The sequence below is a fragment of the Embiotoca jacksoni genome, unplaced genomic scaffold, assembly GCF_022577435.1.
Source record: "Embiotoca jacksoni isolate LCO1_2020_lvr unplaced genomic scaffold, fEmbJac1.0.p SCAF_26, whole genome shotgun sequence".
NCBI lineage: Eukaryota > Metazoa > Chordata > Actinopteri > Embiotocidae > Embiotoca > Embiotoca jacksoni.
Genome location: NW_027185377.1, coordinates 5497921 through 5519299, shown reverse-complemented (window position 1 = coordinate 5519299; position 21379 = coordinate 5497921). Strand labels below are relative to the sequence as shown.

The window sequence follows — 21379 nt, the reverse complement described above, 5'->3', positions numbered from 1 at the left end:
CCTGCTTTCTCTTCTCGTGATGCGCTGCCGGGTCTGAACTGCACTCCGGCACTTTTTGACCTAGACCTGGTCCTCAGTGAGTGGAGACGAAGTCTGCACTCATTACACTGTCCCAGGGTGTCCGCTAAACGCTGAAGGTTTCCCTTTTTTAGTAAACAAAACTGCTGGTCAGAATTTGTCGCCCGTTGTCTACTGTTTCCAAAAAATGAGTTTGGTTAAACGCGCCCGGTGACTAATACTTTACCCGAGCGGGCGGCTTGAGATTGGTGGCTAACTCGGACAGTAACGACCGCAATAAGTTCCCTAAAAATCTGCATGAAAAAACATGTCGGCCTCCTAATACGCGGTGACTGACTCTTGTGTGGGAGTGTGTTTGTCCCGACTGACCTGCAGAGCGCTGTTGAGGAAGCAGCTGTTTTGTCCCGGCTCGTTGCTCAGGCCTTTGCTGGGTGCGATAGAGGTCATGGTTCTCGGGGTCACCAGCCCCTGCACCCCGCCTACCGCTCCGCCACCCGACGCAAAGTAGTTCCTCTTCCACGACATCACTACCCGGACGCCCCTGTTTCCACGGCGAGGCCAGGAAGGGGCGGGGCAGCAGAACAAGCGACGGCCTCTATGTCACTCCCATGAGAGAGAAAGAGGGCGAATGAGAGAAAAGCAGACGAGGAGGAGGAGGAGGAGGAGGAGGAAGAGGACGGAGGATGAGGAGGGCGGCGGCAGCGGCGGCCGTGGATCGAGACGCGGTGTGTCTTGGAGGGGGATTTGGCCCCCATACAACCCGCCCCCTCTCCAGCCGCGTTTTTACTTTAAAATCTGTCCACTTGCAGGAGCCAGCGGTTGGCTTTTTGTTTGTCTGTTTTTAGCTCCGTGGATTTAGCGGTTTGTGTTTGAAGACATGAGAGCGTTTCCAAAGCGTCCTTTGGCAGATTATGTCAGATAAAAGTGGATTAGACAGCACTGCTGCTCCCATGTGGGGACTCCTTCGATGCTTTCGTCTCCTCTTTCATGCGCCTGCAAGACACAAAGACCAACCTGTTAGGACTCCGCACACAATCCAGCGAGCAGCAAAAAGGTTTCTGCCAATAGGTGCAACAGCGGTGCTAAACACGAATCAAACAGGGCACATGCAAAGAGTGTTTTTAAGCTGTTAACTGTGCGGCCTAATATACTGTACACGAAGAGTTCTATTAGTGGTATAAACATTGTTAGCGATACAGTTAAAAACTGCGACAGGACTGATGATGATATGCTGAAGACTGGAAGGTGAGTTTAGCTCCGTAGTGTTAGCTGGCGCCGCGCGCAAATAACCCGAGCCTAAAAACTTGGACTTTCAAATGCGTGTAATATACACAGACTTTAAGTACCAACGGTTTAAGCACACCAACGCTGTCACTGTTTTAACTGTCGGGGAACCAAGCGGCAACCAACCAACCGCGATGTCACTCGTTTATTTGTCAACTGCCTCAAATTTGCCATTTTAGCCGTCACCATCTTTAGGGGCCCTCGGTGGTATTACACTTCTGTATTGGTTTCACTTTTCAGACCCGGAGACTACGTCTACGTTTATATACAGCCTACGGTCGTGGCACCGTTATGGCACCTTATTATTAGCCGGTGGTTGTTGTTTGGTTGTGCAGATGATTTGCTGCCACCTGGTGGCCTAGAATAAATCGCCGCAAATGAAATGTTTCCTCTTCGTGGCTGTTGTCCCCTGAATTGTGTAAATCATCACGTGAACACAACAATGTCAGTGAGGGTAACATTGCAACAGTGATATGACACAGGAAACGCTTGAGAAATCTGTTATGTCATTTTATAATCGGTACTTAGGGACATTATGGAGAGCTTTCGCTGGTTCAAGCATCGCCATGCACAGCCTTCTGACCGTGTGCGTGACATGATAAAAAAAGAAAAAAAAAAAAAAAAGGGCCAGTCTGTGTGTGTTTGTCACCCTACAATATGTGTGCGTGGGTGTGTGTACATGAAGTTGCATAACACCACAGGGCAGTAGCGAACAGATCCGCAGTGCCCCCTCCACCCTGCCTCCCTCTCCTTCCTCACCCTATAGCTTCCCCACTTTTGGCAAAGCTCCCTCGCCTGATTGCCGGGTTGCGTTACCGCCACAGCACCCCCCCCCCCCCCCCCCCCTTCGTTGGCGAAGGGCCAGAGGGCGCAGGGGATGCTGCGGCGAGCAGGTGAGCAGCGTGGGTTGTCGCTATGGTGATGGCCACATTGGGATGGGTGGTGAGGTGGGGTGGGGTGGGGTGGGACGGGGCGGGACGGGACGGGACGGGACGGGGTGGGGGTGGGTGGGGGGTGCGCAGCATCGTGACAAGGATGTGAAATGCATCAGTGCGAATTTGGAAAGAAACATTATGCAACTGTTCGGAGGCAACATTGCGATGTCAGTTCATCCACTTGTCACACGCTCCTCCTGCACGCTGACAAACTACCACACTTCCATCTATCCGTCATATATACGTTCATCTGTTAAACAACTCCAAATTGCCAGAGGATTTATAAAAGGATTTGGCTGGCATGCCCCTTTGTGCCATTTTTCCTCCACAGCACAGCATCCTGAGCTTCTGTCTCAGCATACAGTGTGTGTATGTGCGTGTGTGTGTGTGTGTGTGAGTGTGTGAGTGTGTGTCTGTGTCTCCCGCTGAGCCTGTGTGGAGTGTGTGATCACACATCCTCTCTCTGACTGCACCCTACAGCCACACACAACCGAAATCACTCTGGCAAGCCCTCGCACAAGCGCTGTTTATGTGGACTGTGTGTGTGTGTGTGTGTGCGTGTGCGCGTGTGCGTGTGCGCGTGTGTGTGTCCCCACATCTTCGGCTAGTTACCATGGAAATAGGCCAAGCAGCAGGCACGCGGGGGAAAAGCCGAACCATGTGATTTTGCAGAGAGACACACTGTGCTGCACTGGTTGAGAAAGCACACACAAACACACACACACACACACACACACACACACACACACACACACACACACACACACACACACACACAGGCCTGGCGAGTGATGATGATGTGTATTGATGGTGGAGACTTCCTGGAAGCCAGAGTGAGTCAAGGCACAAGTCAATCAAATTCCCTGACCCTGCACTGGCAGCCATAAGGAAACCAGGACCTGTGGATGCAACCCAGACAGAAAGCACACATGTGTGATGTTGAGGTGAGGACACTGGTCATCCAGACTGTGTGTGTGTGTGTGTGTGGCCTCATCTTGTATCCCCAGCTTTGCTTTGAGCTCGAGGCAGTTGTCACAAAGTGAACTCTCAACTTCTTCAGCGACTACAATAAATTTTGAGACATCCATCTCTAATATTCCTGCCGCCGTGCTGATTCCATAATTAAGGGGAAGTGATTTTTGTTTGAGCATATTTCGTTACAAACATTGTCCTGGTTATACTGGATAATCCACAGACCTCAGTGTCAACAGCTTCTATTGGATCTGCTTTTGACTGCATGTAACTAAATGTCACTTTTCCAATTTGTGAACACGACAAATAAAATTCAGTTTCTGGAGGAAGTATCGCTAGAATTTTTTTTTCATACTGACACCGGTTTTCAGAGTCTTTAGTTTCAACCAGAGTGTGTAACCCATGTTGTTTTCTGTAGCTACACTTAATTGATGTTTCCTTAACACCTCATAATCCCGTTATCGCAAGACGATACAATTTACTGATGTCCCCTAAACGCCTCACGTGCTAACAGTAGATGCCAGCTTGCTGTCTAAACACAGAGAAGCCTCCACGTACCGGATCACACACAACTCAGACACATAGGTGGGAAAAAAAAATTGGACTGAAAAGAGTAAAACAAGGCGTTTTAATGTAAGATTTGCAGGAGTTGTGCATTTTGAAATGATAATGTGTCAGAGTGGATGTTGCCTAGGTAACGACTGCCAAGGCAATTTTCATTACTTGTTGGTACCTAACCATTCGCTGAGTGCCATAATAGCATTGAAGTTTGGTACCCAGCCCGATCCAAGACCGGACATCTATGATGCAGATACAAAATATGTGCAGTATGTGATGAGAAATGTTGAATTTGTCTCTAAAACTACTAAAGGAAACATATTTAGTTTCACACTCTGATGCGTTAATGACCAGAAGTTGGGGGGAGGGAAGGTTTCATTTTGAGTAAGGGGGGGGGGGGGGGGGTGCTTGGATGTTAAAATGGCGTTTTTCAGTCGGTATGAGTGGATGTGTGTATCCGTGTGACAGGAGATGATTACGTTTGGATCGATAGAAACCAGCGAGGACACAGCTGGGAGCATTGAGGACAGACAGCTGGTTTTGTTGCTTCCACTGCTGCAAATACGATTCATATTTTTTTAACCCTACGGTGTTTTCTGTAATCGTTGTCCTGCCAAACGATGTTTCTTCCCTTTCCTCTGCCTCACTCTTCCTCTCGCATTATTTCCCCCTCCGCCTTTCCCCCGTCGAACCCTCAGCTTTCCTCTTCTGTCTTCTCTCCGTCTTTCTCGTCTTTCTCTACTTTTCTTGAGCCCACGAAGTGACATGCTGGGGGATTTGCAGTTTGCGGTTTATTTAAGGACAGAATCTGAAGGATGGCTCGATGCCTGTTTGATCCCTCGCGCACTGCGATGCCTCCTCTTTGATCCACATCGCTGCGATTAATATTAACACTGCCAAAAAACATCCGTCTGTCATTCTGAGGCTCCATCAAATCAGCACTCGACAATGACGCCACATATGACAAAGGGATCAAGCATTCTTTCCATTTTTCCTCTCCTAATCTCCGTCTCATTATGCTCCCCGTTTTGTTTATCGATTTATCTCACGACCTCTGTTGAGGTCCCGAGCCCCGAGTTAGGAAACACTGATCTAATGGAAAGTATGTGCGCATCAGAAGGTGACAGCCGTGTGACATTGTTCCATATCTGGACATTAAGATACCGCTATTACAGCCACTCTTCTGGTTTCAGGCTGCCCAGATTTTGGAACCGGGCTGCAGGGATTTGCTCCCATTTAGCCACAAGAGCATTAGTGATGTCGGCAACTGTTTGGCCGACAAAGGCTGGCTCACAGCCATCTCAAACGGGACAGGATGGGGTCGGGGTTGTGGGCAGGCCAGTTCGGTTCTTCCACACCAAAACTGAAGAAACTATTTATCTAAATTTGTCTGCGTGAACCGGCTTATTGTCGTGTTGCAATAATAGAGTGTCTCCCATCTGTTGCCACAAAGTTGGAAAAACACGACTGTTACCAAATAACTCGATATTGTTACAATATTGTTGAGATAACTATTGCTGCTTTTCTATAAACAATCATCAGCAATAAGAATAACGAGTGGTAAGTGGGGAAAAGCAAATAATACGTCAGCCGCAACAGTTCAGAAAATGACATCCCTTTACTGTAATACAGCTTTTAAAACCAGGATAAGACGACACTTATCACATTAGTCTCTAGTCTCATATCACCATATTGATATATTGCTCGGGCCGAACTGTAATACCTTCATGCATTGACACGACAGCCTCGCCACAAGGTCAGAGTCACAAAGCACACAAACACACGACACTGGGGCGGGAAGAAGCCAACGGAGGCTTTGCTCATAAAGAATAGGTGTTATTAACAAAGTCCAGGCAGGTGAACGCAACACTGAGGGAAGACAGGGTCCAAACAGAACTCTGGAAAACCGTTGACCGAGGCCCTGAGCGACAAGAAGTTATGATCCAGGAGGTAGTCGGGGCAGAGTGGGAGTCGATCCACTGAGAGGGGCTGATTGCTGATTGGCTGTAGGGGAGGCAGGTTGGGGAACCGTGACAGTCAGGAGCTACGGGATCAGATGGAGTCGTTCAAATTTTAAGCTAACAATATGAGAAATCCTTAAAACACTTTTGTAATGCAACGGGCTCTGGACAAACTCTTTGTGTGATACGTTTGAAAGCTCCAGGAACATTTGATAAAAAAATGGGCCGTGAGGTGAAACTGCTCTGGCCAACTGTTGCTTCCAAGGACCGGATTGAACTTTCAAGCTGTTTTAGCATTTAATATTCCCTTCAACGTCACCACCATGCAACAAAAACGCACAAAGTGAAGAAACGCGTGTTCGTCTAACATCTAGACTTCACACATTTCTTTGTTTTCATCTTCAGACCCTCGATGTTCAAAGTTATCGACAGTAATTCGGACGATCAGCATCTTGCCCACTTCTCATTAGTCTAATTTCCCCATAATCTTCCTGTTTTATGATCCTGTTTCTTCCCTTCAGCTCTGAGCAATGAATTTCCACAATTTGGATGAAAATAAAATGCTGTTAATGGCACCATTTTGGAATCTAAATCTACTGCCTCTGTCTGTATCTCCCTCTCCCTCCCTCCCTCCCTCCCTCCCTCCCTCTCCCTCTCTCTGCTGTGGGTCAGTGTGGCTGGGTGACAGTGACACCGGTGTCAAGCAAGCCGAACAAAGAGCTGATACTGTCCCCGAGGACAATAGCCCGTCTCTCACGCGGTCTCCCTCCCTCTCAGGCAAACATAACTATATTTATACATCCCTGTAAGACAAAGACGCCGTGATCTTTCAGACGTTCTCCTCTGGCCGGCGCTTCTTCTTCTCCTCTCCCTCCCATTCACTTCATCCCCGTCTCTCACTTTCTTCCACTGACCTCTATTTTCCATTCACTCTCTCCACTTCTCGCCCCATTCATCTCTGTCTCCTTCCTTTCAGGCTCCGAAAAACGTCCCATGCATGTGCTTCACATATACACAGTGGTTTCCCTGGAACTGGGTTATGTGCAACTTCAAATAGCCGTGGTTGACAATAGGGAGAGCCCAGAGTTCATCCTCCCCTTCGTGCCTCTCCGTCTCCCCCCTGTTTTTCCACTTCGGATGGAAAGCCTAAGTCACACTACGTATCTGAACATACAGTAGGCCCACGTGCAGCTGCATGCGTGAAGATATTACCGCGATTGTTTTGGGATTTTTTTTTTTGGTTTGGTTTGCGAGCTTCAAGGTCATTTTCCCCGCTTAGACTCTGTAACATTAAAGTGTACATGTGAGAACACACACGTTATACCATGCGCACGCACACACACACACACACACACACACACACACACACACACACACACACACACACACACACACACACACACACACACACACACATGCACGCTGTAACCTAGATGCAACCCATTACTACCGTGGCAGCCAATCCTATTAGTAGAAAATATAAAAAGGGGTGAATGTTTCCTTAATATTTAGGCTATTACATAACCATCCTTATTTACGATGCATGCTGGGAATCATGTGAGGTTTTTTACAGTTTGGGTCAGAGTACAGAGTGAGAGGAGAGGAGGAGAAACAGGGTTAGGGGGTGAGATGGGGAGAGATAAGGGAAGGAAAGATGAGAAGAGAAGGGGACAGGTAGGAAAGGAAAGATAAGGAAATGAGAGGAGGGGTAAGGAGAGAAGGGGAAAGGAAAGGGGAAAAAAGGTAAGGAGAGATAAGGATAGAAAAAGGAAAGGTAAGGAAAGATAAGGAAAGGAGAGAGGCGAGGAAAGGAGAGGAAAGGGAAGGAAAGGAAAAGATAGGAAAGGTGATTAGAGGCAAGGTGAGAAGAGAAGAGGACAGGAAAGGAAAGGAAAACAGAAAAAGGAGAGGTAGAGAAAGGACAGATGAGGACAGGAAAGGAAAAGACAAGAGAGGTAAGAAAAGGAGAGAAGAGAAAAAGAAAGGAGAGAGAAGCAAGGGAGAGATGAGGAAAGGAAGAAAAGAGACGAGGAAAGGAGAGGAGAGGAGAACAGAGGGAAGATAAGGGATGATACAAGAGAAGAGGGGGAAAGAATTAGTGGAACATTCGACTAAATAAACAACCGTGTGTCCAAGAGGGCCGGTTCAGGGAAAAAAAGGACCTGAAAGAGCACGGCAGTAGATGGTAAAGGTCACATCATGAGATATACAGCATGAGCGCGCCTTTTCTTTCCCCTCCTCCGTCTTCCTCGTCCATATAATCTGCTCTCCCTCATACCTCCACCATCTTCTAATCCCATGCATGTGGACCCAACCCCAACCAGTCAGGCAGAAACACTTACTAAAATGTCAACAATGTACAAACGCCCCGGGAGACACGAGTCGTGTTCAGTCACAGACAACCAACACGTGTCTGGAAAGAAAACACTCAAGAGGATTTAAGCCAATTAGGGAATTTAAGTGAATTTAACAGCTTTATCTTCTAAATTGTTTCACGCACACGACTGTTTGGCCGCAATTATGGATTCTGGAGGTATTATTCTCAACAGATAACTATGAAACTCACAGAAAACAACAACACAATCTTAATACGGAGCCAAGACCAAAAGTTAAATCCTGAGCGTGGAGACCTTCCGCCTCGGCTCTGAGGATGTTCGTGTCACGTGTCGAGTTGCCGCCGTTGCGCCGCGCGACATCGCATAAACCGCCCTGATTGGTCTGAGTGTTTAAATAATGCCAGCGGAGGGAAGCCAGGCCTTTTTCTGGCTGTGTGTTCAACTGGTCTGGGGCTATCAGGACGGACTCACGCGTCAAAGTTATCTTTCAGTGCATCCCTGTTATCAAAGGTTGTGTGGCTTAAGGGGCCTCGTCAGTGTTTACAGAGAGATTTCATACTGAATAAAGAGCAACAACTTTGACTGAAGGAACACCAGCTTCCTTTTCCTTTCCTCCTCTCCTCTCCTCTCCTCTCCTCTCCTCTCCTCTCCTCTCCTCTCCTCTCCTCGCTAAAACAGTGGCCATAAGCAGACACACACACACACACACACACACACAGTAATACAAACACCATATGTTTTCATAGAGTGGAGACTACAACAAAGTCTGTTGCCTTCCAGAGAGTTTTTCATCTCCAAAAACTCAAACTGATGAGCGGTCCAACTTTAAAATGTCAAGGCGACATTTCAGCTCAGTGTGGAGGGTGAAGGTGTGCTGCTGCGTGCTGAGTGTGTCCTTGCGTGTGCACGTGTGGTTTGTATTCCTCATGTTGTGGGGAGGGCATCCCGGTCAGCCAGGCATATTTTATCCCCCATGAAATGATTTTTTTTTTTTTTTTTTTTTTTTTTCCCTGCGAGGTTAAGCGTTTATTTCACAGGTTAAGACCTGGCTTTGGTTTGGGTAAAGGTCAAAGGTTAGAACGAGCCTGCAGGAGTCACAGGTCAAAGCAATGTATGTCCTCGTGAAAAGTTAAAACAAACGTGGGTGTTCCTGCTTAATGATGTCGACTATAGGGGTAAAAAAAAAAAATGAGGGCTCTTTCCCTTTTCTTTTTTTTTTTTTTTTTTTTTTTTTTGGTGAGTATTCACGTGTGTGCCCGCGAGGCACGCAGCAGAAGGCTGTGTCACCGTCTCCATAATGTGACGGTGCTGTAGGCTGGCGGTGATGCGGGCCAAAGTCATCAATCACGCGGATCGAAACCGTAACATTAAATCACTAGAGGCCCCCCCGGGAGCGATGACAGCGGAGCGTGAATCCGCCTCGGTGAAAAGGCTGCGGTCTCTCGGTCATCCATCAACAAGTCCGCGCGCAGTCTACCAAACACTGGCAAAGCAAAAACACGCAGGAGCCACGCGCGCAGTAGTGGCATGTACCTGAGTGGCGCGGATGGGACGGCCTGAGCAATAACACCTGTAACTGTTACGCACTCGGGGAAGGATGCCCGCAGCTGTGACTACCGTACAAGCGCGAGGGGAATCACCGACCCCAAGATCACCTCATGAAATAATATAACGGACACGAGAACAGAGGGAGCTCCGTCCTGCCGCTGCTGCTGATGACAGAACTGATGATAAGATTATGATGATGGGGAAGAAAAAGACAGGCGTCCTCAGAGACTGTCACGAGAGCACATCTGGAGAGGATCACATCTGGCCGACACGTTGCCCCCCATAATCGCACACACACACACATAAAGAGACACACACTTACTCTGTCCGGTGCGGTCACATGCGAGTCCCCCCCCCCTCCCCTCCCCCCGGTGTTTCTAGCTGTGATGGAGCCCGTGCAGTGCGCAGTGTGCAGGTTTTCACTCACCCCGGCTGCTGTCGCCGCCAGTCTCCGTCCGATCGCGTGTCCTACCGTGTGATTTAACGGGAGAGAGGGCGAGCCGTGGGCGCATCCAGCCCCCACCAGCGCCATCCAGCGCTGCGGTCGCGGCACGCCGCTCTCGCGATATCCCGTGCCATCTCCTCCAAGCTCTCCGCTCGAGTTGTGTGACGTAGCGGGTTTTTTTTTTTTGTTGTTGTTTTTTTTTTTTTTTTTTTTTTTTATCGCGCAGCTTGTCCGGCCCGATGCCGCCGCCTTCTGGGCACGAGGCGAGAGGAGCGCGAGGGTGATGGCGGTGATGTCATCCCGTGTCGCACGTGTGGCCTTACCTGTTTGAGCATCTCTCTCCTCCGCTTCCTCAGATGTAACCTGCTGGCTGCGACGTGAAGAGGACATCTGTTTAATTTCTGTAGCTGGAGACCTGCCAGCACCAGTTTACACTCACCAGCTATTCCGAGAGCAAGTGAGAGGTCATGGGGACACCGTTTAGTTTGGCAGCGAAGGTGTGCCAGAGAGGGAAAAAAGTTAAATTTGAAGTAAGTTAACGTGTTTCAGAACATGTAACTAAATATGTTCAGTGACTTTGCAGTTGAAGTTTGGTCACCTTTTGGCGTTTTGTATCGGCACAACAATGTTTCGGGCCGTAGGCAGAGCTTTTCATACCAGATAAGAGTTTGTCTTTTTCGAGGAGGACGTGTGGCACCAAAGACATGTTGAAACTAAACCGGACCTACTTATGAGGATAGAAAGATGGAGTAAGCCTTGATTTACAGTTCATTTGTTTAAAAAAAATAGGACCATCGCTGATATAATAAAATTCTCCAGGAGTATCACGTGCAGAATGACAAGTGGTCAGACGTTCTGTAAAGGGCACGTTTATTGCTTAAATACATTGTTTTTAAGAGTGCAGAGTGCTTATCTGTTTCTATTCACACATGTCTCACATTAGCTCACAGTATGCAAAATCCTACTAAGACTCATTGGTGTAGTTGGGGATGGAAAGGTAAGAAAGCACACAGGAGTCCAGGGGAGATACTTTGTCCTTTTCCACCAAGTCGTTTTTAAATCATTTTCATTTCCATGCATTGAAAGTACATTTTAATGTGTTGAAGGACACCTCAGCACTTCTAGCAGGGCTTATGTGATCAGTATATGTGGTGTAAATTAGGATCTGTGTGTGTGTGTGTGTGTGTGTGTGTGTGTGTGTGTTCTTCAGGCTACATGTACTGTAAGTGCGCTCGTGTCTGCATGCGTGTTCACAGGTCGTCCGTTTCTCCGTTGAAGGGCATGTCCAGGTCCATGTTGATGTGTGAGCTGTCCTCGCCGCAGATCCAGCCGATGGGCGTGCGGTTGAAGGACGGACGTGAGCGGATGTCGGCCTGCAGGTTGGGCAGAGGCTCCGGCTCCTCCTCGGCAACATCGAGCTCCGGGAGCTCGAAAGTCAGCAGCTTGGACGCCTTGTCGTAGCCCCCGTATGGCAGCGCCATCCTGGGGAGGAAAGAGGAAGGAACGGGAAGGAAAAAAAAACATCTCAACAACAACTTTCAAAATGTGTTACAAGTATGTAGCGTGGACTGTGTATAAAAGAGGACATAGCTTCCGTTCCGTGTTTTTCAAATGAGGCCGATGCCAAAGGGCCTTAAGCTACGATACCACCGAGTGCCGCTAGAGGTCGGCTCCAAAAAGCCTCCGGCTCCATAGACTCCCATCTAACTATTCTCATTAAATTCTCAGTCAATAAAATTTCTCCACAAGTTGTCTCGGTTTTGTTGGCTAAAGTCACTCCTTATTAGTTTTCTGGCGGTCCATCTGAAAATATTCCGGGAAAGTATCGCCGGGTTTCCAGTCCCCCCTCTCCCCCTCACCACCGGCTCCAAGCCGCTCAGGACTAACAAGATGGTGCCGGTCAAAATCCAAACTCAAGGCTTCATAACGGCCGTTCACAGACCAATGGGTGACGTCACCGCGGGTTACCGCTTGGTATGTACAGGAAACATCAACACCCTGAATTTAACATTATTTCCGACAACACTTTATATTCAGCATCGTTATCATTCAATGATAATATTGGGTGTCTCAGTTACTTGTTGAAGCTCTTGTACAGAGGCATCTCTGCGTGGATCTGGATGGGTCCCGGCATGCTGGACCTCATGGTGGCTTTCAGCTCCTCGTTGTCCTTCATGGCCCGTTCCCATGGCGATACGTAGGTGCGTACATACTCCTTCCTCCTCTTCTCTTTCACTGCCACCAAATCCACTGTCTCCTCCACAACTGAGACGCACAGGGACGGGGGTGGGAAAGAGGTGAAGACCGGTGAGATTAAATGCAGAAAGAAAAAAAAATGCTGTAAAGCGCTTCTGTGACCGTACTTTCTTTCTTTGGCATCTCGGGCTTTGGTGGAACAGGGGGCGGGGACATCAGCAGGTTCTCGAGGTTCTGCCGGAGGATGAAACCGGAAGATATAATCTGATCATAAACCCACGTGTGCACACGACGCAAGCACTCCCTTTCTCTTCGTCGCCCTCACCATGTTCTCGTTGGTCACGATGAACTGGTCGACTCTCTGCTGCCTCATCCTGAACATCTTGGACCCTTTGTTCGTCATCAGGGAGAGCTCCTCCAGCATCACGTCCTTGGGCGTCTTGATCTTGGTGCCCAGATCGAACTCGGTGGCCTCGGAGTCCGACTCATTGTCTGGCAGGAAGAGGAAGAGGAGGAAATGAGGGAACTGAACATGGAACAGGAGGTGAGGGTGTGCAGAGAGGAGATATGTGGGAAATTGTCCTTTGTCTCTAAACAGATTTTTCATTCCCAACAGCATCTTTCTCCACAAAAACGACATTATGCCTATTTGACGATTTGAAATCTAATATACTATAATATATAATATAAAACGATGGTGAATCAACAAGTTCTGAGACTGATCCTGTTGCTCGTGAACACTGTAATCTTCATGGGTAAGTATTAGTTGCACACAAATCCGTGGAGAAATTACAAATGTTCACGTACCACTGCTCGCTAAAACATGTGTAACTCAGGAGCTGATGTTGATGAAATTACATAGCTTGGAATTCTTATTCACGAGGGTTACAGCTTCCTCCTGCCCCGTGCGCGTCTCGGTGCTGCGCTCGGTTTGCTCACAACAGTCTCTGAACTTTTTGATTGCCCCTCGCCTATTAAAATTAAGAAAAATATGTAAATATATAAAGAGGGTAATTCTACAGAGTACTAATAGTCTCATGTAATTATACCACCTCTGGTTATTATATTGTCCACTACGTTATAAAGGCAGCAGTAGTTTTGCTTGTATTGAAAATACAATGGCTTGACTTGCTTTTAATGAGCACTAAGCTTGAAATGCATTGAACTGATTGATCGATTCAAGGCTTCCGTACATTAATATATTACCTATTACCGATGAAGTGTGTTTGATTCACCATAAACCAAAGAGTAAAAAGGACCAGAAAATGTACGCTAAGCTAAGATAACCATCTCCTGGCTGTAGCCTCTTATTTTGAGAGTTGTGCTGAACTTGGCAGGAAAGTGAATAAGTATACTGTAGTTCCAAAAATGTTGCAGTATTCCTTTAAAACATATGTCTGAAATAACACATATGGATAAAAGAAACCTTATCCGATGATGATTTATCACGGTGGATAATTTCTAAACATTTTCAGTTTTTGTTTTGTTTTGTTTCAGAGGTTTGTGCAGAGTGTGTCAGAGTTATAAAAAAAAAAAACATCTGGTAAATTAAAAAAGTGGTTTTAAGTTCCACTACATGTCTGACATTGAGTAAGGGATGTATGAGCCTGTAAAGGGCATGTTTTTACCGCCAGGCTTCTTGTAGTAATGAACTGGAGTAGAAACCGGTTATGTGCTTCTTAGAGGATGTGTTCATGTGAAACCGGGGGAGTTGTCGGGGTTACGAGGGCAAAGCAATGTGGGAGAAAAGGAGGCGCTGGGGAACGTCACGGCAGGATTTCACGGAAGAACTGTTTATGGGGGGGGAAATCCTCACCGCACACGGCCTCTCGCTCGCCTCCCGGTGATGGAGAGATCTGATGGATTTTACTGCTTCACAGAGCTCCTCATAAAACACTCTTCTCATCCACCACATCCACCACATACACTCTGATATCACTCATAACACCTGGAGTCCAGCCATAAACCAACACACACACACACACGCACGTACAGAGAGGTACGAACACATCTATAAAGCGGGGAGTTGGCATTGCAATGCTGCAGAGAGCTGTTAGCAGTACCTCATAAATCAGACTTGTGCAAGTAGGTGTGTGTTAAGTGTGTCTGTTAAGCGCAAGCGTGTGTGTGTGTGTGTGTGTGTGTGTGTGTGTGTGTGTGTGTGAGTCAGAGAGAGAGAGAGAGAATAATTGAGGCTGCTGAGCAGAGTGAACTCTCCCATGGGGATATTGATTAGAGCGTTAATTCAGAAGAATGTGAAACTGGAGCTGGCTGCTGACTGCGAAGAAATTGGACAGACTGACAGAAGCAGGGGGCAGACGGAGGGAGGGACGGACGGACGGACAACATACAGACCGACAGAGACAGTCAGAGCGACACAGTGGCAGGGATGATGGATGGACATGTGGGCATTAACTGGGGCGAAATAAGGGATAAGCAGGATAAGCTCCTGAATGAGTGACTGAAAACAAACTGGTGGAAAGATACAGATGTGCCTGCAGATGTGAAGGGACTGCCAGAGAAAACATCCTGAAAACAGCAGAGGACACAAACAGGGGAAAGACAGTGACAGATTGTTGAATGACAGATATAAGCGTGCGCACAGACCCTCAGAGCACATTCAGACTGCGGATTTCACGTTCAGAGATTAGTGGAGAATTTATTGTCGATTTTTAAAAGTGATGTATTATGCAACAGGTAAATATCGGTTTTGATACTCTAAATACAAAACGCAACATGTTAAAGCAAGACTCAGAGTCTGCAGCTGTGGGAGTGGCTCCATGCAGCTGTAGTCACACATTTTCCCTAAAAAAAGCCCCCAAAAAAAACAAATTCCAACATCATGCCTGGTAAACTAATATAATAATAATAATGTAATCTAATGTACCTTGTAAGATTACAACCTTAAAAGTATAAATTTTACTTAGGCATAAGTAGAAGAAGCGCTAAAAACATTTTGTATGTAAAACAAAAATGCCCTCTGCGAGTCCCTTCATCCATTAGCTCTAAATGTTCATCCTCAGAGGGTCGCAGGGGGGCTGAACCTGATCCCAGCTGACACTGAGATGCTGAGCACACCTTGTAAAATTCTCCAGTCGGTCACCGGACTGGCTGTGGGGGGACGGTGGACTATCAGGAGAAGACCTCACAGCTTTTTAATATTGCAGCCGGTCGGGGTGGAGCATCTCGCTCAAAACCGTATAATGTAACTCATCATGTGTTTACATTAAATTGTTCTTGAGCACAGGATGAAGGTTTTTATGAAACTACTCTAAATATCTTCCTTTTTTTTTTTTTTTCTTTTTTTTTTTAAATTCATCCGCATAGCTGATTCTGCCACTTTTTGAAAACTTTGGGCTCTCCACTAATTAGTCGTAAAGTTCTTTGTGTTTGAACAAATTTAAGCTGCACAGCAAGAGTTTGAACAGATGGACCAACTGGTGGGTCTGGCAGAGTGAACTACATTAAACTCGCTATTTCTGGAGGGTCTTTCCGACAGTATGTAAAACATCTGATGCACAGGAAGTTGTTTTTGGAGAAAAACTAAATGGAGAAGCTGGTGCTCAGCATAGGCAGCCAATGTAGCAAAACACTGAAAGGAGAAAAGTAAAGTGACATTAAAGCGGAAAATATAGAGTGACTGTGGCACATAAACACACCTCAGCTGTAACCACTGAACTCCTGAAAGATGTTGCTAAATCCAGTTTTGCATTCGAGTTAATCCCAATATAAGACCTATTTACCACAGTTTTTACACGTTGTATTGGTTCCAATTTAGTGTTAGTAGCTCCCACACAGTCTCAAGCAAATATAGTGAGAGGAGACCGTCTGGTATTTTGTGTTGCCTGTAATGGTGACAGATTTGTGGCAGCTCTGTCATCTGATAATGAACACACATCCCTCCAGTAGATGTCAAATACATGTTCGATATTGTGTTACTGCTTGTGTGTGTGTGTGTGTGTGTGTGTGTGTGTGTGCGTGTGCGTGCGTGTGTGTGTGTGTGTCTTAATTTAATTGTGGTATCATACAGCCACATGTAATGATTTACACCCATGCGGTTCAATTTACACGTGTAGACTCGGCAGATGGCAGACAGACACTAAAGATTTGACATTTACTCGATTGGATAATCAGATCACAGGAGAGATAAACGAGGGTCTTTGAGGACTTGGAATAAGAGGCAGAACTTTTCATATCTATACGCCGAGTTTGAATGTGTGACTGTTGTGCTGTGCGTGTGTGTGTGTGTGTGTGTGTGTGTGTGTGTGTGTGTGTGTGTGTGTGTGTGTGTGTGTGTGTGTGTGTGTGTGTGTGTGTGTGTGTGTGTTTTACCATTCTGGCTGATGTTGGACAGGTCGGTGATGATCTTGTTGGACTTCTTCCTCTTGTTAGGAGGGGCAGCAGTTGTGAGCGGCATGGCTAAAAGACACAAGAGATAAACGATGTCTTCGCGATGATCTTCACCTCCGACCATTCTAACTTTTATAATAGAAATGCAGCTTTTCTACACTCAGAGACAAATACATTGATATACCCCAAAAAGAGTATTAAAAAGATTCGGCTGTAAGTTTTTTTCAGCTGCGTCTCAGTCTTTAACAATTCTATGTTCATCAGAATTTTCTTGTCAACTGACAGTTTTACTGTTTGGTTCAGTCTCAAAGCTTTCTTTTAGTCGTGCAGCCACGGCGAACATCTCTTTATAGCATAAAAAGCTTTTATGAACCCATCATACGCCACCTGTCCAACAGCAAACAGCAGACAAAATGTAATATTTCCAGACATTTCCCTCAAGAGATGGTGGAGACCAAAAATGGAGCTAAAAGAGATTGAATATCACACTTGTGGCAGGAAACTGTAAACACGTCTCCATATGAATGTTGCTTTGTATCTGTTGGAGGTGTAACTGGGCAAATGTTTGCTAACTTTGTACGGTTAAAATATTGTGTTTGCAATAGACTCGGCATCAGTTATTTCAATAACAACTGCTTACTTTTAAGTGACAAAGCTCCTCAGTGGTTGTAGTAATTATAACAGAAACAAAGGAGGAAGGTACCGTAGGTGACCGTGTTGGGGTGGACAGAAGGGTCAACAAAACACCAGACTTCAACATAGGAGGCAAAAGTTTTTTTCACGTTTACAACAACAACATTGTCTTTTTTTTTTAGATCATGAGGAGGATCATTGCCGAAACTTAACAACCTGTTTTGTTTTTTTATCTAACGCAACACAAACCATCATCCTTCCCTAAAAAAGTTCTTTTTTGTCCCTAAACCTAAACAAACCTTGATTAGTAACAGTGTTGGATGGCGCAGACAGACGGTGTCCTCCTGATTAAAGGTGCATTAGATCAGAAAACACATATCTGTCTTGAGTACATGTTAAAGCCATGTATTTTGCCATTTAACTTCAAATACCTTGTTAGTTTAAAGCATGTTGCACTGCCTCTTGGTGGCCAAAAACTCAAAACATCCCTACAGGTTTTTGCAAATATTTTTGACATGCTTAGCATCAATTAAAACACAAATTATCGGTGTTAAAACCAAATTGCCGGGACAAACTATTTGTGATGTAAAAAAAAAATAGCTCTTTTTATTAACACGACTACATAATTGCTTTACTTTCAGTAATGCACTTTATTTTCATTTAATTATCTACTTGTACTTTGAATTCTCAATGGAGCATTTTGTTCCATGTTTGTGTTTTGTTGTGCTCTATCAATCAATTGGACTTGACTGAAATGACTTATTATCGCTGTAAACTAAAGAATTATAGGCAAAATGCTTCATGTATCTGGTCTGTTCAGGTGACAAGCTGAAAGCACGACAGAATTAGCAACCAGACGCTGTCTGGCAGTGAAATTTGATACAACAAAAGTATAAAACTTCTCAATAAATCTTCAAGAAGAAGACACAAGCTTATTCCCAAGAAATACGTGTGTTGTGTACGATGAAGTTGCACATCAGCCCCAGTTTGGAGCGAGTTCCAGCAAAACCTCACCAGGTTCACTAATTAAGTTGCTCACACTTTAAACATAGTATACAACCCCTGCATACGCCTGAGGTCACCAATTCCCGGTGGCAGCTTATGTCTCTCTTGACTAACCGCTCAGATGGGCCATGGCAGTATGTCGTTGTCAATTGCTCAGGTCGAAAGCAATTATGTAAAGCTGGAGGTGAGTCCCACCGCAAGAGAAAAAGCAGGAGGGCCCGTCTACAGGGAGACAGTTAATGTAATTGCTTTTCATCCGCTGTAATTGAAGCTCATTTCCGAGCTGAGGATTCAGTCCTGTGTGAGCTATTTATATGAGTCCATGTTCTATAGCACTTTAGTGAGTGGGGCTGTCATCAGCACGAAACGTGCATAGAAATGCACCAGCACACACACACACACACACACACACACACACACACACACACACACACACACACACATATTTGCACTCAAATAGCTTTTCTCTTGTGATTAATGTGAGTCAGTGGCCGCTGGATTAAAAACAGGAGATTACAGGTGTTTTTGGATGTTCTGGGAAATGTAAGATGGAGGCAAACTGCTGCGCTGATGGTAACTACAGGAGCTGTGCGCGAGGGCCTGGGTCCAGTTACCGCCTCTCTGAGTGAAGAGGCGCTCCTGTCCCCCACTACCAGCCTGTTTTAGCTCCAGATAAATCTCAAGGGGACAGCTGGGGAGGAAGGGCATCAGTCATCACATTTCCAAATGCACACATGCATCCATCCCTGCAGACTAAAAACTCCACCGCAGAGGGCCACATTCTTCACCGGCTACAGTGTTAGGTAAGAAGTGTTGGAAGAAGAGGTGAAATAAGTGGTCCACCAACTGGCTCTCGAAGATTCAGATTTCGTGTAATTGATATTTGAGTTAACTACTTAGTCGAGGAAATGTAAATCTTCATAGAAATGTCAAACCATGCATGATACAGTAAGAATTTAAAGGCACTTTTGACCATCTACTATGACAAACAGTCCATTCTGCAGTATACTGTTGAGCATCTGCTTTTTATTTTCATTAATTCATTCATTTACAGAGTTCTCCGCAGGCCACAGACATGGTCTCCTCCCGCAGCCAAAATCAGCCGACCACAAAACTGACAGGAATTTAACTGTAACCTTCTACTTGAACTTAAACAGGATTCCGAATTATCTGGCAACTCCAAGACCATCGTTGCGAGAGAATCCCCAAACATTCAAAGCATGTGTTCGGAGGATTACGATGGGTTTCGCTGACGCTATCACACATTTTCACCTCTGATGTCTTACCTTCAAGACCCAGGTATCCACAGGAAGACACAGGTCCCAGGGGAACAGGGAAACTAGATTCCCAGGTAGATTTGTGTCCCAGAGCTCGTATTGTACTGCCTGCCCTCCTCTTCGCCCCGCAGAGAGTGAAACCCTATAGCGGGGCTGCTATGGATCAGGCCTGTGGGGTGGAGGGGTGGGGGGGAATTGAGTGGGGGGGGTATAGAGGGAGGTGGGTGTGGAGTTCAGAAGTTGGTAAAATGACTGTTAATTACGGGTATTATTACGGGCTATTTTCATTTTATTTATCAATCAATTTAAAAAAAAAAAAAAACAGGCTAACCAAAAAAAAATTGAAGATTAGTTGCATTCAAAATTTCACCTGGAAATTTCCTTTTATAAAGTTATCAAATAACTCTAATTTAAGTTAGTAAAATGTGTAAACTGTTTAATAGCTGACATTTCACCCCAACCTCACAGTGACCCCAGAGGAAAAAAGGATTACAGAATTTCATTGCCATCAGTTCAGTACTTCTTGAGGTATTTCAGTCTGGACCACCAAGGCAGAAAAAACGCCCAGCTGGCATTGCAAATCCAAAGAGCCACGCTGCTGTGGAAGTCTTGAAATTAAATAGGTCAAGTGGCCTTGATACAGATGTGTGTGTAGCTGGGCTGTAAATCCATCAGTAAATCTGAAAACCCAGTTAGAGTGTTTACTGCCACTCTGATTAGATTTTCCAAACTTAGCTCTCTTAATACATTTTTCAGCCAAATAAATCAATAAAAAAAAGAATTTTAAAAAACAATTAAGAAACTATGATTTCCTGAAATGATAACCCTAAAATGATTGATCCACATGAGACTGAAAATGAACATTGTTTGTCCACAATCTGACGTGCCCCTAAGCCTCGACTCGGGACCCCAAATCACTCGACTCTGCTGACCTAGAAACACGGTGTGAGGAAAGAGGCTGTTTGGCAGAGCAGCAAGAGGAGGCAGGATGTACGAGTAAGCAATTCCTCTCCGCTCGCAATCACATTGTAAAAAAAAAAAAAAAAAAAAAAAGCCATCAGAATTAAGAGTTTAGCAAATAGCCGGAGATTAACGGCTCCAAAAATAGGTGAAATGGTGTGTGTGTGTGTGTGTGTGTGTGTGTGTGTGTGTGTGTAGAGCTGAGTAATAGGGGAATTAACGAAGAAGAGAAGCAGGACTGAAAGAGAAAATTGTTGAACTAATTTGGTAATATGGCCGGTAGATAAAAGAGCACTTCAGTCATTGCCGTTGGTGCAGTTACAGTTTTTTTTTTTTTTTTTTTTTTTTTATGTATTTCGAAAATCAAATTACCTTGTTTTCAGAAAAAATTAATATGCTGCACACTGGAGGGATTTTGTGTGTATGTGTGTTTTCCCTTCCAGTCGCACGGCAGCTAAACTTACCTTTGGACCTGAAAAGGACTAAAGTTAGCGGCTAAAGTTAGCCGCGTCTGTCAACTGATCTCAGTCAAGGGTCAAAGGTTAGATACCCTTCTGTGGCCATGGTTGGGTTTCACAGCTCCAGGTGGCAGCCATTAAACGGCTCTGAAATGTAGGCCAGCAATTCTACAAGGACATTGTCAAATGCAGCGATCAAACATTGAAACATAAATGGTAGAAAATAATGGAAGGAATGCATGCATTTAAATTGTTTTTTTTTCTTTCTTCTCAGTCAGTTGCATTGCCAAGTATTTAGTGAATTTACAGGTAGCATATAACAAAATCAAATGGAAGATCCATGTGAATGTTACTGTTAAGACTTAAGGGCATTTTACCAATTTAAAATCTAAGATGAGAGAGGGGAGACCATTAACTGCAATGCTGCAGCATGTATGGATGAT

The 21379-nt window shown here is 45.5% G+C and overlaps 2 protein-coding genes across 4 annotated transcripts in view; both read right to left on the bottom strand.

The window, feature by feature from the left end:
- usp54b (ubiquitin specific peptidase 54b) overlaps positions 1 to 10181 on the bottom strand; it is a 53101-nt gene extending 42920 nt beyond the window's left edge. The window contains exons 1-2 of one of the 3 annotated variants that reach the window (XR_011178822.1): positions 10040 to 10181; positions 388 to 1011 (exon numbers count right to left, since the gene is read on the bottom strand). Coding sequence is in view for 2 of the 3 variants with exons in the window: in XM_069160304.1 (XP_069016405.1) it covers positions 388 to 543 (156 nt within the window). In the remaining variant the exon portion in view is untranslated. Of the gene's footprint in view, positions 1 to 387; positions 1012 to 9934; positions 9954 to 10039 lie in introns of those variants that run through there. The other 2 variants (XM_069160304.1, XM_069160305.1) reach the window with 2 other exon arrangements.
- Positions 10182 to 10910: 729 nt separating this feature from the next.
- myoz1b (myozenin 1b) lies at positions 10911 to 19613 on the bottom strand. Its single transcript, XM_069159808.1, has 6 exons — positions 19528 to 19613; positions 16586 to 16672; positions 12579 to 12745; positions 12421 to 12487; positions 12136 to 12322; positions 10911 to 11539 (listed from the first exon to the last, which is right to left on the bottom strand). Exons 2-6 carry the CDS (start codon positions 16668 to 16670, stop codon positions 11308 to 11310), a joined length of 738 nt encoding a protein of 245 aa, XP_069015909.1. The 5' UTR covers positions 16671 to 16672; positions 19528 to 19613; the 3' UTR covers positions 10911 to 11307.
- Between the last annotated feature and the right edge of the window lie 1766 nt (positions 19614 to 21379).

What these genes read in the sequence shown, in the direction of transcription:
- myoz1b (XM_069159808.1), bottom strand. Translation starts at nt 16,670, where the DNA reads ATGCCGCTCACAACTGCTGCCCCTCCTAACAAGAGGAAGAAGTCCAAC. An exon ending in GTCCAACATCAGCCAGAATG is followed by an intron (nt 12,746 to 16,585) that starts GTAAAACACACA and finishes TCTTCCTGCCAG; the next exon opens with ACAATGAGTCGGACTCCGAG. An exon ending in CGAGATGCCAAAGAAAGAAA is followed by an intron (nt 12,323 to 12,420) that starts GTACGGTCACAG and finishes TGTGCGTCTCAG; the next exon opens with TTGTGGAGGAGACAGTGGAT.